At 35.0% G+C, this 17602-nt stretch overlaps 3 protein-coding genes across 4 annotated transcripts; 1 reads left to right on the top strand and 2 right to left on the bottom strand.

Moving 5' to 3' along the window:
* Positions 1-522: 522 nt before the first annotated feature.
* Positions 523-5224, top strand: LOC105770163 (protein LPA3). Its single transcript, XM_012591241.2, has 12 exons — positions 523-983; positions 1508-1538; positions 1826-1918; positions 1996-2058; positions 2438-2549; positions 2706-2791; positions 3072-3130; positions 3216-3318; positions 3406-3466; positions 4227-4309; positions 4382-4462; positions 4854-5224. The coding sequence occupies exons 1-12, from the start codon at positions 550-552 to the stop codon at positions 4911-4913; spliced, it is 1266 nt and encodes a 421-aa protein (XP_012446695.1). The 5' UTR covers positions 523-549; the 3' UTR covers positions 4914-5224.
* Positions 5225-6274: 1050 nt separating this feature from the next.
* On the bottom strand, positions 6275-13332 carry LOC105771195 (putative cyclic nucleotide-gated ion channel 8). 2 transcript variants are annotated; one of them, XM_052630743.1, is made up of 8 exons: positions 13201-13332; positions 10832-10965; positions 9818-10406; positions 9064-9276; positions 8454-8758; positions 7983-8094; positions 7476-7712; positions 6275-7196 (listed from the first exon to the last, which is right to left on the bottom strand). In XM_052630743.1, exons 2-8 carry the CDS (start codon positions 10888-10890, stop codon positions 6471-6473), a joined length of 2241 nt encoding a protein of 746 aa, XP_052486703.1. In that variant the 5' UTR covers positions 10891-10965; positions 13201-13332; the 3' UTR covers positions 6275-6470. The 2 variants fall into 2 exon arrangements, with proteins under 2 accessions (XP_052486703.1, XP_012448061.1); XM_012592607.2 differs by lacking the exon at positions 13201-13332 and adding an exon at positions 11675-11784.
* On the bottom strand, positions 12924-15489 carry LOC105771141 (pentatricopeptide repeat-containing protein At3g14730). The gene has a single exon (XM_012592550.2). The coding sequence runs from the start codon at positions 15345-15347 to the stop codon at positions 13422-13424; it is 1926 nt and encodes a 641-aa protein (XP_012448004.1). The 5' UTR covers positions 15348-15489; the 3' UTR covers positions 12924-13421.
* Positions 15490-17602: the final 2113 nt, after the last annotated feature.

Below are 17602 nucleotides of genomic sequence, written 5' to 3'. Positions count from 1 at the left end.
TGACAATACGAATAGTGATTCACTTGTGTAGTTAGTAAGTGGTAGGTATGTTACGTTTCAATTATTGTAAAGCATGATATTGTGTGGTCTTACTCTGATGTTCTATTTATTGAGGTAGTATCAAATTTTTATTTTTCAGTGATTCTCGTGGAAAACTCGTAGTAAGTGGCTCTCTCATGCCCTTATGGGTGGTGTGAGGGCCATCACGAACGGTACAAAATTGAGAGCCATCAACGGATCATTTTAAATTGTATTTTATGTTGCAAGGTGTCTAAGTTAGATAAAATATAATAATCAATACAAAATTACAAACACAAATAAATACACAAACATATCAAAATTTAATAAAACAAATTATTTACCTATCAAAATTTGTAAAATATATAATATAATGAATTTGATTAATTCAATCCATTTTTATTTCTTTTATTATTTCATTAAATCTTGTTTAGATAAAATAGAGTGAAAGCAATGTATACTTTATTTACTTCGACATTCTAGGGAAGGGAAGACAATCACGACGAACCCCGATAACAGGGGGAAAAAAGTATGACACGTGGCAGCAGCTGGTTATCATATAATCTCATCTTAGACGGTTTCCATGGTGTATCCCTTCTTGTCTTTGAGGCTTTCAGCAAAACCAGCTCAGCAGCTCCCAAGGCAATAGCCATGAGTTTCATGGCCGTCTCTTTCTCTTCACTCCTCTCTATCCCTCCACCTCCCCATTCCCTCATTCCACTTCGCCTTGCTTCTTGCCATCGTTTTCCCACTTTCACTCCCGGACCAAGAATACAAATCCAATGCGCCACCAAAGACAACAAGGAAGCAACTCCACCCGCTGCAGCATCGATGGGGAGCTTCGATCCCAAGAAAGGAGTGGCGCTTTACAAGCCTAAGTCATACGATGTTCTCGTAACCGATGCCGCTAAGTCCCTTGCTTATGCTATTCAAGATGGCAAAACCCGTCTCGAGATTGATTTCCCGTACGTTTCCTATCTTCCTCTTTATTTATGATTTATTTTGATTTTCTTGGTCTTTTTTTAGGTTTACAAAACCTTTTTCTTCATTTCCATTTCCCCTTTAGTTATTGAAAGCGCTATCCCATTTTAGCTGACTGTGTATGTAATAGTAGTTCACTGTAACAAGCTTTTCAGGTTAAAAATTGCGAAATCATCTGATAATAGTAGTTTGGAATTGGCAGTTTCTGATATTTATCTTTTTTTATTCTATCTGCTTCTGCTTCCTAATATTTAATGTAAACATAGTCATAGTTGATAAGAACGAACAAATCACAAATGACTTGATTTCTAGCGACAATTCTAATAAAAACTGTTGTTTATATATATATGAAATCATATATTTTATAGTTAAAAGAAATGTATTTTGCTTCTTTATGTACCCTTCTTCTGTTCATCCATTTTTATTAAGAATTTCAGTTGATTATCTGTTTACTTTCTTCTCCCTAATATTTGGTCTTTTTCTATGTATGGATTTTCTGCCTGTGCAGGCCCTTGCCAAGCAACATTTCTTCATATAAGGTACCTTTTCATTTTGACATTTCCCAAAATGAGTTGAACTAACCTTCATGGATTTTCTTTCTCATTTAAAAGCTTCACTGCAATCATTTTTCATTCTATCTTTTGTATCTTGCTTTTGTTTCTAATCTGTCCATTTGGCTTTACTCATAGGAATTGAAAAACAAAGCCTAGTATTGTTGTCTCTTGGTGTAGTACTTCCAGAAATCACAGTATATTGTATGATGATGATTATGTTTAAGGAGAAATTTTATAGTACATAATTTTCTCTGATGTCTAAATATGTGAAGGGATCTTCAGATGAGTTCATTGATGCCAACATTCAACTTGCCTTGGCCGTTGTCAGGAAACTTCAACAGAAAATGGAAACCCGGGCTTGCATAGTAAGAAGATACTTCCAATTGCTGAAAAATTGATATTTCGTTTCAAAGATAAGTGTAATTTCTTACTTCTTGTTCAGGTGTTTCCTGATAAGCCAGAAAAGCGGAGGGCCTCTGAGCTTTTCAAAGCAGCTCTTGACTCGGTAATAAAATGAATCATTCGAGATTACTCTCCATTTTCTGTGCAAATTTGCCAAGGCGGGCTCTTTTCATAGCAAGGGTTTTGTTGTTTATTGTCACTGAAGTATATATGGGGTATCACATTGGCCCTTTGGCATCATTACTTGTTTCATTCCTTAGATGGTTTCAGGGGTTAATTCAATCTGCATTTATATCGAGAAATTCTGACACTTAGATTTAAAGATATGACCTCTCAAAAACTAAAACCTGTCTATTCATGCAGCTATAGATTTTTATATAGGGGCAGTACACTTTTCACCCTCATGCTTTAAATTCATAATCCCTTATTTGCATAATCGCCTGCAGAGTAAGGGAGTTTGATTCTTGATTCTTCACTTTCAGATTGATGGTATATCTATAGGCTCCCTCGATGATGTCCCTAGTGATGCTGTAACCTCATTCTTCAAATCTATCAAGAACACTCTGGATTTTGATTTTGTAGATGAAAATGAAGGTTTGTTCCTGAAAATCCAGCTGTATGTGAGAATTTTCCACTCCACCTAACTAATCAATGAACTTTGATACTTAATTGCTTCAAAATTTCATGTCCTCTTACCCTGTTTATACTTGCACACAAGAATTTAAACATTCTGCAATCTCTACAATGTAGGTCGTTGGGAACCAAAGGAGCCACCAACTCTTTATATATTTATTAATTGTAGCACACGTGAACTTTCTGTTATAGAGAAGTATGTGGTATGATTCTTACATTTTATAAGGCCTTCACCCTTTTCATTTTCCTATTTATTATCTATTTATAGATTGAGCCGTACTTCAAACTGGTGGCTAGTCAAAGTTATGCTCTTCTGCTTACATGGGTCTGCTAATCTGATCTGTTTATATGCATGAGTAAACATGTCATATTACTCACCGCAGGATATATTAAGTCGGTACACAGTTAAAATTTAATGTACGGGCATAACATATCCATGCCTTTATTTCTTCTCCTTTGTTTGACTGTGATTTGAATTTGCAGGAGAAATATGCCCCATCAACCCCAACACTTCTATTCAATCTTGAACTTGATACTTTGCGGTAAAATTTTTACTGCTTTTCACCTTTCAATGGCGATTCAATGATCAGTGAATTTACTTTTGATTGAGGCTGCTTATGTTTGCAGTGCTGATTTGGGTCTTTTGGGATTTCCTACCAAAGATTTGCACTATCGATTTCTTTCACAGTTCGTCCCAGTGTTCTATATACGAATCAGGGAGTACTCCAAGGTAGTTATTCAATTCATTGTTTAGCTCCATTGCGTTTAATTTCTGACATAGTTTTATACTGACCGTTTTCTTTCCAAATGTTGAAAGACAGTAGCTGTTGCACCTTTTGTGGTGAATTACAGTGGAGCACTATTTCGCCAGTATCCTGGTACACAATTAAACCTTCTTGAAATTTACCTTTCAACTGTTCCATTTCTGTTCCATTATACATTTTGAATATGGAAGAATGATTGAGTCATACAAACTAACTATAGGCAACTTAGTGCTTGCATACTTGTATCTCTGAAAATCTATAAGCTCTTTCCAGATATGGGTATGCACTTGCATACTTGACACCTGTCCAACATATTTCCAGACAAGTATGTAGATATGACCTTCAAGGACCCTTCAAATACATGGAAAAATGTAAATAAATAAATAAAAAGAACATATCAACATCGACACATACTTGTATCTCACACTTACATGTGAGTCTAAGTAACTTCATCTAGTTAATTTGATATAGTAATCTTGAAAGTAGGGAAACTTTAAAGCAGATTGGACTCTGATGAGAGCAGGCAGTGCAGTCCACATAAGAAAGATTAGGAGGCATCTGAAGAATAGATTATGGAATGATTTATTTGACATGTAACAGAAAAATGATAAATCAATGGGATCATTTTTTATTAAACAACCATATCTTTTTTGGACCAAGTTTCGATAATCTTAAAGATGTTTTTCCATTTCTGCAAACAATTTTAATTCTTTTTTCATATTGATTGGGTGCTTATCCTTTTAATCCCCCGTTTTTTTGTCCATGTGAATGCACAATATTAGGCCTAGAAAAGAAGCTTTTATGTCACAATCGGATTTGGTACATAATGACATGTATTTACATATCTCCCCATTTTAACTTGGAATCTGTGCAGGACCTTGGCAGGTGATGCTTAAGCAAGCAGATGGTTCTTATGCTTGTGTAGCTGAGAGTTCAACTCGTTTCACTCTAGGAGAGGTATTTACCTTGGCTCTTGGTCGTTTTGAATTACATTCTTTCCAATGACTTGTATGATTTGATTTGGTCTAGACCAAGGAAGAATTGCTGCGGGTCCTCGGATTGCAAGAGGAACAAGGAAGTCAACTAGAATTTCTTCGTAGAGGCTACAAGGTTTTTATCTATTCTATTTTCTCTTTTACATTACCATGTTTGGTTTGAGATTCTTAAATCGAATGCTCATAGCAATATCCTCCATTCCTCCCTGAACAAAGTTCCAACTTTTTTCTTCCTTCCGGTTTTACATGTTCTGGCCATACGATAACATTTCAGCTTGGTATTCTCAGAAAACATGTTCTGGCCATACGATAACATTTCAGCTTGGTATTCTCAGAAATTAGGAGGGCATTCTGCATTGGATTATTCTAAAATACACATAATTCATGAAACTTAAGGAAAAAAGATGAGAAATAGGTTTATATACATGTATATATTACATAGTAGGGATTAAGCACCTTGAAATTCTAATCAGCTAACCAACAAACCAAGTCATTTATTATTGCAGACTTCTACTTGGTGGGAAGAGGAAGTTGAATTGGAGGTATCTTCTGCGTGGCGTAGTTGAGTAGCTGAATGACAGTTAAACACAATGATACATCTTGCGCATAGATGCTGGAATTTGATGATGCACGGAACAAATTTTCCTTGTAGATTTCTTTCAAACTTTTTTTTTTTACATTTCCATTTAACCAAGCCCCTCTTTACACAAATCAAAGTAATATAGAACGTGTTTTTTGCAATCTCCTTGATTCAGACAGTAATGAGGAAGAAAAGTAAAATTCAAGGTTGTTCATATTGCTTGTTGATAAACCTTGGTTTATGTAATGCTAAATTTGATTTTTTTTTCCCTAATGAAACAACCTTTTATGCCATAAACTTGATCTCCTGTAATAGCAGTCACAGTGCAAGTGATTGTGATATAAAGGTCCAAAAATCATAATAAACTATGTAAATGTACAACTATGACCATGTGTTTGTTATGACAACCATAAACTTGAGAAGTAATAGAATTCTAGTGTATTATTTAAATTGTAGTAAATAAAATTTTTCGAACTAAAAAATTAGGCATTCATTTTAATGATAAAAGAGAAAATATTATAAAATAAAATAAGAATAAAAACACTCCCACTAACCTTGATAGTTGATAGGCTGTTGAATAAAATATTTTGATAGTATTAAAAGTTCCATGTTTCAGAAACTTTGAATAAAAAAACTTGCATATTGACACTTTTAAAAGATATTTTCAATTTGATAGATTGTGTAGACAAGAAATAATTAGTTTAAGTATTTACTAATATGTAGTTTGAAGCTTTCTACTAACTGTATAACTTATTAAAGGATTTTGAAACTTATTATTAGAAATAAAGAAAGTAAAAACCAAAGTGTAATGTTCAATTATTATAAATATATGATTAATAGTATATAACTATTTTTCAATAAAAATTAATGCCATTGTTTGAACCAAGATAGTTGTATGGATGGGTGTCTCATTTTTTTAATATAATATATTTATCAATTATATAAGAAATTGATCAATAAACTCCAAAAAAATCTTTCATTCAGTAAATTTAAAAATTTTAAGGTTTGTTGGATTAAATATAGTCTTGATTAATGCAAGTGTTGATTTTTTAAAGTTTTAGATAAAACAAACAATAAAAAATTAATATTTTTTAATATTATTTGGTTCGATGATCGGTGCACCATGTTCCGTACGGTATAATCGGGATTGGCCGGTGCAACCGGTACGGGCTAAAATTTTCATCGATACAAAAAGGATCATTTGATATTTTGTTTTAGTATTCAAACAGCGCACCAATCAAAACCAGTGATTAACCAACCACGATGATTTCAACCTAATACTTAACCTTCAATTCACCGAGTATAATCTAAGACATTTAAGATTCAAATATCGATATTTGTAACCTTCTTCTTCTGCATATTTTTTAGAAAAAATGATAATAAAAAAAAAGAGAGAGTAGCTGGCAAATATATGAGACAAAGTTAAACCAAGAGTTGACTACAGTAGAAAATTGGTTGATGCAGTAGTAGTAACAGATACCAAAACAGCTTGAACTTGTTCAAGTATGGAGCAGAATAAAGCTCATTAGATATTATCGCCAAATTAACGATTGTCAAGATCAGTGAAGTCAGGATCTGTTGGCTTTGAAACCTTGAGCAAGCTCTTGGAACTAGTCGAGCCTCGACCCCTGTGGCCTCTAAGATTAGCCGCGAACCGTGATGCAAATATAGTTGCACGAATGCTGTGTTGTTCTGTGGAGCTACCAGTTTGGCCAATCAAGGCCTGTTGATCGTCATCATCATCATCATCATAATAGTCTAGCTCTTCCTCCTCTTCCTTGCGTCGAAGTTCTGCATGTTTCCTTTTGGCATATTTGCGCCATGCGGTTTGGATGAAGCAGGCTGCCCAAGTACGCCATTGCTGTGAGTAGAAGCGGAAGGTGTGCTGAACCTGCCTACTATGAAGCCGCCTGAACTGACTTGAAACGAATTTCAGCTCTTCAGCTTCTAATGCAAATGCCTCCACCTCCGTTAAAGCCATGACTGTTCGAGTTGATAATGGCAAGTTGGAACCAGCTTTGGGGTCAAGCGCCCAAGTCAAGAGCTCCTCACCACAAAAGTCCCCTTCTTTCAGCAAACCTCTGTTGAAAAACCCACTCCTTCCGCCATCTGTTGTCACACTTTCGAGGCGGCCACGTATAACAAAAAGCATCTCGTTTACTGGATCCCCTTCTCTGACTATGTAAGTGTGTTCTGTGTATAAACTTGGTTTGAGTCGCTCACAAATTGCATCAAGTAACCTCTCATCCATGTTAGCAAACAGAGGTACCTGCATACCGTAACATGAGTTTAATGAAACTCAAATCCAATCTCAAAAGTCAGCTCGTAAGGCCAAGAGTCTAATAGGGTATGCAATTTTAACACCCCTCTCGACGACAAACAGGCGAGGGATCTAGTAAGCAAAGCGTGACTTTTGACAGTATGTAATGCAAGAAACGTACACTAAGATCACCCTCAATTTACTTGATGATTCATATGCTGGCCCCAAAGAGACACTAAAAGTTGGTTGTAAGAGAACAAGAAAAAATGTACTCTTGATGATCCTTACCCGTCGGACCAGATTCAAACAAAGATGTCGCTTAATGTCCCTCCTCAGATCTTTTGGTAAACTCTGGACCAAGTTTTCTTCGTCAACTCCACGAGTCTCTAACCATTTGTATTGGTCATAACGTCGAACTCTCTCCTTGAGATCCTCGGGAAGCGCACGATGATGCATCCACTGCTCGGAGTCACGCCTTTTAATCCTCATTTCCTCGAGACGAACTGTAAGAGACTGAAGGTAGGTCTGTTGCAATAACGAGAAACCTCACTTCAGCGTTGTTGTATAGCTTACGTTTTATTTTGTTTAATTTTTCAAAGATAAACGTGTAATAATCCCTTGAGAGTAAAGTTTCAGCCGTTTCTGGCAGTTATGAGGAATCATGCTTTAACAAAAAGGATTCAGAATCAAAGCCATCAAGTCAGTATGCTGAAATTTAGACCTTTTTTTCCAGCTTTCAGTTCTCTGGTTTTGCTTTTTAATTCATTCCTAAAAACACAACGGCCTTCAGTTTACCTGCATGTTTCCAATCAAAAGCGCGAAGAGGATAAGCCCAAAGATAGCTATTGCTATGGAAAACAGAACCTCTCCTGGATATGTGCTGGTTTCAAGGCCCTGACCCAGGGTGCTGCACAAAATAAAATTAATTTCGATCAGTATATATACACACAAAAAAACAAAACTCAAACATCAAAAGATGACAAATTAGCAGAGATAATTCTCTCATCCGGCAAGTGTCAAGCCAAGCGCTCTAAAAAAACAAGCAGGATGGGTTAATCCGGAAAAGGAAGGTCCTTAGGTATATTGCGAAGATGATAATGGGATTTTTTTTCGTTCTATCCTATGTATATTAGAACACGGGCATCAGAAGTATTTTGGTAGCTTTTTAACAGAGATCACGATTTGCTACAAACATAAAATAGATAAGACAATGAAAATGTGTGCTTATGTCTGTAGACTGTAATGTATTGAGGAGAAAGTGCAGACCTTAAATTCTGTAAGCCCCACCAGAGACAGTAACAGAATTTAGAGAAAAAGACGTTGGATGAAACAATCTCAGATTCTATAGCTCGTGTGTAGATCCCATAATTGAATGGTGAATCATCATCTTGAAGACCACATTTACCATCAAGTTCTTTGTCTCTCACCCTTCGCCAGGCTGCAAAACCCTGCATATGCTTATTGCCGCAGTACAAGAAATCTATGTTGCACTTTCCACTTTGTTCACAAGCAATTCGCCAGCATGTGTCTTTACGCTCTACTGCCAATAAGTACCAAAAGGCCCCAGCTATCTGCATACTCCATCTCAAACTAATCAAACCAGTCCAGTGTTGTATTTCAATTGTATCTTGAATACGCACTTTTAGTGAAAAGATTTGGTGTTGGTGTATATCCTAAGACCGATGGGATTGATTATGACATCTAAAACTGCCACTGCTGATAGGGTGGCAGATACTAAAGAGGAATGCAGTGCAACAATATATAATGGCATGCATAACCTTACAAAGGCTGGATGCTTAAACCATCCACTGTCTGTCATGGCTAGAACAGAATTGGAGAAATTAGCAAGCTCTTGTAATAGCTAACAGAAACTTACATGGCTAGCAAGAATGTACCATAGGAGATAATAAGCAGCACCGACCCAAGCACTGTCAGCGAAAGTACCGGCTGTCTTCTTCAGCTCTGAAGTTAAAGGTATAAAGCGGACAAACCTAGGAATATACTGAACAAATACAATGACAAGCAAAGCCTGTTTCGTCGCCCATACCTCTGAACCTTTTGATTTGTGAAGATATTTCCACACCACCATCTGCAGATAAGGAAGCAGTTAAGGGAAAGAACCATTTCCACCTCCTATGCAATTCAGAACAGATACAGCTGCATGCTGTATGTTATTCTACCATAACATCTCTCACAATGTTAGCATTGAGTTTTCATGTAAAATTTCTTTGGTCAATCTATATAATGATCAATTAGGACTCTTAAAAAAATGCAGCAAGGGTCTTTCTAATGTATGTAACAAAGCCTAGATTGCAAGAAAGTATGCTCAGATCAGCAACATAAGAAAAATGGGATTTTTCTTTATTATGTCAAAGTTTAGAGATTGTTTCTTGAATTATGCATCTTATAGTATTATTCTTATACATATTGTACAATAAAGTACCATATGAGTGAATATAAACGGATGATCGTATTCATATCAACCGCAAACTACCACATGAAACTCAAAGAATAAACTTTCAACAGAATTTTATAAAGTAGCTAATAGAAATTGAATTTTCTGATGTAGCAGAGCTCTACTAGATATACATAAACATACAGACATTGGCGAAGCAAGTAGTTTCTCAAACCTGTGGCAGGGGGAGCACAGAAAGAAAATCAACAATGAAGTAACGACTTAAATATCGAGTAGCTATCTGTGCAGGATCTATCACAAGTTCACCTCGTCCAAAAACCCTCGAGGATGGTGCGATATATGCTGTGCGGAACTGAAGACCCATACGAATGAGGTAGAAAGCATCGATGATTGTCCGAATGGTGGTAGTTGTGACTCCCAACCTTACGTCAATGCCAAGGCAATGTGCTCGACCATTGAAGATGGGAAGATAGAAAAACAGTGGATCGACAGATACTGAAAGAATGCAGGACACCACAAAGAACCTGTTCCATAGCAAAATAGATTTATCTTGGGGATCAAATATCATTTTATCGGACACTTTGAGATCTTCCGGGAACACAACTCGCGTCACCTCGGATCTGAGGTTGCGACCCAATGTTAGTAGTCCTTCTGGTCCTTTCATCATCCCTATATTAAATGATTTTTTTGATGCCTTCTTCTTTCCTGGACCACTGTATTTGTAGCCCTCTACATTAAATCCACCTTTCTTCATTCCTCCGGTCCCTGACGCCATTGACACTGGAGAGTCTAAATCGTCCAACCTTGAGTTAAAAGTAGATGCAACAATCAGGCACTAGTACAAAAATCATATAACAATAATACCCTGAACCCTGCAACCTTGCTAAATAGATTCAAATGAAAAGAACAATAGACAAGGAAAAATCGTAACTTTTAGATTCATTAACTGGACAATCATTTTCCATTCGATTTCATATAGATTTCACTTTTCTGATTCACAAATGCAACTCACTGTCAACTAATGAATATTTAATTATATGAAAGATAGCCTATACCAATTTGTCAGTCCTAGTGAGGAAGAAAGTGATAAATTTGGTCACACAAGAATCGACAAGTACTCTCCCCTTTCCATCCGATCGTATGGTGTTTGAAATGAATCACATAAGATGCAAAAGAAATATATCTGAAGCAAAATAGAAAAAGATATGTACCGTATATTAATTAATACCTAACAAATTTCTCCTTCTGACCTCCAATAATCTGAGACTTGTAAGCACCACCAAACATTTTGCAGAAAGATCATGTGTTTTGAAACATTGAGTCCCGCTACTTCATGGATATATCAAAAAGTTCACATCCAATCTTGCGTCACAAAATTTTCCAAAATTTGTCAGCATCATCATCATCATCATCATGGAAAGCAAACATATCATTTCAGCCATGAAAATTCTGATTCTTAAACACCACAATAATCTCAAGACAATAAAAGCTAAGCCGAATTTTGAGCGGCACTAACGATACAAGTGATGTATGAAAGTTGTGTTAAAAACTTCCAAACTATCAGCCCACATTTCTTCCATTCTCAAATTAGGTATAAACGCCTTGAAAATTGATTCCCAATAATACATACCTATTTATCCTGTGTTCGTAAATTCTAATTACAATATCTATTTTATGTTTCATTTGGCTTATTGGAGAAGACTATCATGCCAGGAACAAAAACTCCAGCTTTTCATTCTTTTTCTTCATTTTTCTTTTTGTATTGCTAAAAACTCCTAAGATTTTTTTCTTTGAAATTTTTGCTTGGAGAAGTCTAGGAACCGGATATTTAATTGAAGTATGCTGACCATTAAAAGAAAACCAGAAAGGAGAAAAAGAAAACTGAGAATTATCTGGAAATCCTAGAGAATGTATTCAGAACATTACCCAGATTTTAACTAAATAGGGTAGCAAATGATTAAAAGAAAAACAAATGAATTACGACATGAATATTGCATTGCATTGCATGCATAGCATTGTATATTAAATATGTTATTAATGCAAAATTAAAATTACAGATAAAATAACTTACAGTAATTATTTGCTGGTTGGTGCTAAGGGAATGTACAATATAGGAGGATCAGAGAAAGAAAAACACACACACACACACACACAAATAAGGGCTTGAACAAGGAAAGGAATGGTCCAAACGAAAAAGAGAAAGATAGAGAGAGAAATTTATATGTTATTTTTGGGGAGGTTTAAGAGTTAGTTATTACGGTTATTGGCCTTTCCCTTTATCAATATTACTCCTATCTATACTTGGATCATATTATGATTATATTCATATTTTAATGTTTTTATATGATCTTTTGGACCAAACTCCTGCATCCTTTACTATTCAATTTTTCACCCTCTATTAAAATCATTTTAGCCTTTCATTTAATTGTTCACCTATTTTAACCCTTGGATAGAAAAGTTAATCTTTATTCGCTATGCTAATGTGGCATATACGTGAATAACATGTCAGCACATTAATAATATTTTTGATGGTTTTAAATTTTAAAAAATAATTTTTATATATATATTTTTTGAAATTTTAATTTTTTTAAAAATTAATTACATGTTGACTTGTCATCCACATGACTATCCACATGTATGACATGTTAATAAAGTTAAAAAACGTGAACTTTTTTATCCATCTTTGGGTGGTCTGACAAAAACCACAAGTTTCAGGACTAAAAAACGAAAAATTAAATGGAGGACTAAAATGATTTTTTTATAAAGTTGGAGGGCCAAATAAGTCATTATGCTTAAATATTTTCACCAAATTTATTCAAGTTTCTTAACCTAAAATTGTAATGTTTTTTCGATATTTGGGAGGGTTTCTAACTTCTAATATAAATATTTGATCAAAAATGAGCTTAATATAAAATAAAGCTCATCTTATTTTTCTTAATTTATTTATATTATTAAGAAGATACAAATTTAATTTAAGTCAAAGGCTTAATGATAAATTTAGCCACTAATATTTGCATGTTTTGTCAAAATGGCCCTAATTGTATTTTTAAGCATTTTTTTGGCCATCAACCTTTGTTCTTTTTTTTAATCCGCTTTTTCTAAGAGTTTTAATGAATAAATTCAAGGTTTCAATTTTTCTTTTCTTTCAAAAGGTTTCAATCTTTCATAGGTTTGTTTCTTGAGAAGTTTTTCTACTAAGTTAATTTTTTAAATAATTATGTTTATTTTCTTTAAATTAAGATTTATTTTTAATTTAATGTATTATTTATTTTATTATTTTTTACATGTAATTATCTTATTGGGTTATCTCAATCCAAGAGTGAAATCAGAAAAACTATAACAAAAGATTGTTATAGCTCATGTACATGCCATGTAAAATTTTACCTAGCATACATAACATTATCAGAACTCCATTTGACATCTCGTCTTCTAAATAGCTTTAAAATAACCAAAACTCCAAAACGTGTAATCAATCTTGGACTAGACTACAGGCGGAAAAGTTTCAGCATACAAGTCGGTCAGCTAGTTCTTTCCCTAAAGCATATTATAGAAGTTTATCTTATCATTATACAAAAAATTTCATTCAGTGCTAGGTACCTGCCAATTGCCATGCCCATGCAACCAGACAATTATTAGCTGATTATACTGCTCCATTCCAAGCGTTTCCTTATTCCATAATTGAACCATGAATTATATGGGGTTTGTTGGCGTTATTTCTCATTCATATCTTATTCTGGACCCGAGATTTTAAGGTTGTATCCACGTACGAAGAAAAGATGGAAAAGCAATCCGTCATTTATTGCCATGAGAATATATCACTAGAAGTCTGGTACATAGTCGTGTTCGTGCAAAAGAGCAGTCAATGAGTGCAATCCATCATAAATAGAGTTTGATCCAGGATGCGTCCGATCACCATTAATAAAGGCATGGATTCCATTCTTGACTTCAATCCAGCTACACCCCGGTAATTTCCTGACATTTTGTTGCTTCATCATGTTTCTAACATCCAATACTTCTTTGTATTTCCCAGCTGCTACATAAACATTGGACATCAATACATAACTACCACTATGCTCAGGCTCAATCTGAAACACATGCTTCGCAATGGCCTCAGCTATATCTGAGTTTCCATGGAGCCGGCATGCCGCCAATAAGGCCCTCCACACAACAGCATTGGACTCAGTAGGCGATACTAGAGCCAACTGATAAGCCTCCTCAAGCTGGCCAGCCCGACCGAGCATGTCAACTACACAAGTATAATGGTCTATGGTAGGAACAACACCATACTTTGACTTCATTTGCCCTAGGAGTTCACGCCCTAGGCTCACAAAGCCAGCATGGCTGCAGGCTGACAGGACCCCCACAAATGTGACATCATCAGGCTTAAATTCACTCTCACACATGAGCGAAAACATATCCAATGCCTCACTTCCATAACCATGTATGCCATAACCCATGATTAAAATGTTCCAGGACGCAACATCCTTATGGCTCATCTTATCAAAAACCAAATGAGCCTCTCTCATACTCCCACATTTCGCATACATATCCATAATACCATTGGTGATAAGAACATCATCAATATCTTCTTCCTTTCCATCTTTTGTCAACCCATTAATAATCATATGGCCATGAATCTCCTTACCATGCATCAGTGCTGCCATCTGAGTACAAGAAGGAAGCACAGTGGTCAAAGTGATCAAGTCGGGCTGAATGCCATCCCTTAACATCACTCGAAAGAGTCTCAATGTTTCATCATGATCACCGCATTGTTCATGAACAAACAAAATTGAATTCCAAGAAAAAGTATCCCTCTCATCCATCATTTTGAAGATCTCCAATGCTTCACTAGCACACTTACACTTCCCATACATATCAATCAAAGTATTTGACACAACGATACTGGAGCCATACCCCATTTTCACGACCACTCCATGAATTGCCCTCCCATTGTCCACATCTCCTGTCATTGCAAAAACCGACAAAACTCCAGTAACCGTGAAACTACTCATTTCAACCCCTTCTAAACACATCTTCTTAAACACTCCCAAAGCCTCATCGAACTGCCCAACCTGCGCATACCCATTAACCATAGCATTCCAAAGCACAACATCTCTCACAATCAATTCATCGAACACTTTTTCAGCATCCTCTATGAATGAAAACTTCAAATAGCATTTAACCAAACCACTCCCAACATACAAATCTAAGTCCAACCCAAGTTTAAAAACCAACCCATGAATCTTCCGAACCTCTAAAACCTCCATAATATCACAAAAACCTTTAAGCAAACAGGGAAACGTGTATTTATCAGGGAAAATACCAAGAACCCTCATTTCCCTGTAAACCTTCAACCCTTGAATGGGATCTTCATTCGTGATAAACCCAGAAATTATTGCATTAAAAGAAAAAATGTTTGGGCTTTGAGGGGCAGTTTGCAATAAGGAAAGGGCATGGGTCATTTGGTTGCATTTGGAATACATGTTGATGAGACTGGTGAGGGACGCGGGGGAGGCTTGAAGGAGGCCATTCCTGAGCATGTAAGAGTGGAGTTGCTTGCCTTGTGTGAGTTTCTTTTGATGGGCGCATGATTGGAGGGAGGCAATGAATGAAGAGAGACGGTAAGACGGGGGTTTGGGCGATGATGAGGAAGAAAATTTGGAAGACGAGAAGCAAAATGGATAAAGAGATACAAAATTGTTGGCGTTGATTGAGGATTTTGAGAAGATGCCTCGTTTGTTCATTAATTAACTGGAAAGGAGGATGACTATGAGGATACAACTATAAATCATACGTTTGTTTGGGGTTGCTTTTGTTTGAGAGCCAATTTTTGAAATGGCAGTTAGGCGGGCAAAATGGAAGGGCTGCAGCATTAATTACGCAGTCTAGCATATTACTTCTCAAAAAGCATTTTTGAGGAATTTTCTGTTTGTGGTTTGGGAATTTTAAAAATATATTATTTAGTAGTGTTTTTATCGTAAAAATATCTTTTTTATTCCAAAAATACTTTTTAAAAACAATAGTAAACGAGTCCTTAATTAGCATTTACTTCTTTTGCGGTAAATTGGAGGGCTAAGCCCTGATTATCATTTATCAAACCATTATGATCCACAAAATCTAGTATACACATACTCTCAGTCTTTATTGTTTAAAACAATTTTCAATTACATCAAAGTAAATGTTCAGATTCGTAGCAAGTGTTATACTCAGTTCTTATTTAGTTATTCTAAATAAAATTATATAATTAATCCCATCACAATTTTAAACTAAAATCATACAAACATGGCATGTCACACCAACACATCTCCATTTATTAATGATCAAATTAATTCATACTAATTTTAGTTAACCAAAAAATCTCATTAATTTTTTCATCATTACAACTTAATTATTCTTTATAAAGAAAAAAGACATTATATATAAAAATTGGGATGAGGAATTTGCTCACTTCGCGCAATGCGGAAAGATTCGTCTTGCTATGAATATATATCGCACATCAAATCACCGAGGAAAAAGAAATGTGCGGCACATCAAATCAGTTCCACCAGGCAAGCATGCACATTTGTAGTCAAAAAGTCAGTCCTCATTATCTATGCTTTAATTCCCACAGGATTTTTATTTTTTTATATAATATGGCTGAAAATAGAGTTATTGGATATTGAATCCAAACTTTTATGTTTATAATATAATGTTTTTATTATTAGGTTTAAAAGTTGTCGATATTTGACACGTGTTATTAAAAATTAATTATATTAATTTGTTTTTAAGTAGAATTTACCAAACTCAGACCCGTCATCATCTGTCGAATTAAGAGCTGTTGAAACTTCTTAAGCATCAATATAAATGATTCCTCCAGTCACACAATTTCTTACTAGCCAGTTTAAAGTTTCCTTCAACGCCAAAGCTTCAGCTACTCTCGGTCAAAGGAATCCTGCAACTCTCCATTAGTCCCCCTTGGAAAAAATACTTGTTCCCCCTTTTGTTCATTAAAAAATTGCAGCAATTTTATCATACATTTACTTATAATTTCATCATTTATAGGGAGATTAAATTGCAACTTTCCTATTTTGGGGAGCAGGCCTCTGCATTCAACCGTCTTCCTGCCTGGTCATTCAAATAGTCAAGCACACCTGCATTCAACTAATAACTACAAAGGTGTACACAAGATGTACGAGGGAGACATAACAACATTACTCTATACGGCCTCGTTTTTCTCCCACTAAAGACGCCAACATATATCATACAAAATTCTTTAATCACAGTTTATGATTATGTATTAGACAATGCCTTAAAACAATCAACAAACGAAAAATCAGAAACCCATTCAAGAGGTATAGGACACGAAAGCAAGAGATGAGAAGTGCCCTCAATCGGACGTTAGATGGCAAAGCCCTCTACATAAACTCCTTAACCTTATGTGAAATGCGCAAGTGCCATAACATTCGCCAATTTAAATTGAATCATATAAAAATGAAAGCCAAGTTTTCATCCCTAACTACTTGCACTTATGTGATCAATAAAAGTCTGCATCACTTGAAGAAAATATATGAACTACGCAAGAGTTATGGATCTGATTTAAAAGATTTAGTCCATCACGATTTTAAATAACATCAATAAAAGCACGCTTGCTTTACAACAGTATTTTTAAGACAAATACATTTTGGAGTACTAAATAGATAATTTTGGAATTTAAAAGTGGTTTTAGTTTTTGCGTATGTAAAAATAGTTTTGAAGTTTATAATATTTATATGGGATATACAATTATTTCCTTATTAAAATTTGTTTCAAATATATAACATTTTATATTTGAATTTGTAATGTTTATATAATATAATTTATATCTCCAAATTAAATTTTACAAACAATTCACATTAATTTCTTTTCCTAAAAATATTTGTTTAAAATATTTGAAATTTATATTTTATATAAAATATTAATAATAAGTTATGATGAATTGTGTTTATATTTTATTGAAATATCATTATTTGAATAAAAGATA

The sequence above is a fragment of the Gossypium raimondii genome, chromosome 5, assembly GCF_025698545.1.
Source record: "Gossypium raimondii isolate GPD5lz chromosome 5, ASM2569854v1, whole genome shotgun sequence".
Lineage (NCBI taxonomy): Eukaryota > Viridiplantae > Streptophyta > Magnoliopsida > Malvales > Malvaceae > Gossypium > Gossypium raimondii.
Note: the sequence above shows the minus strand (reverse complement) of the source record. Positions and strands in the feature narration are given on the sequence as shown.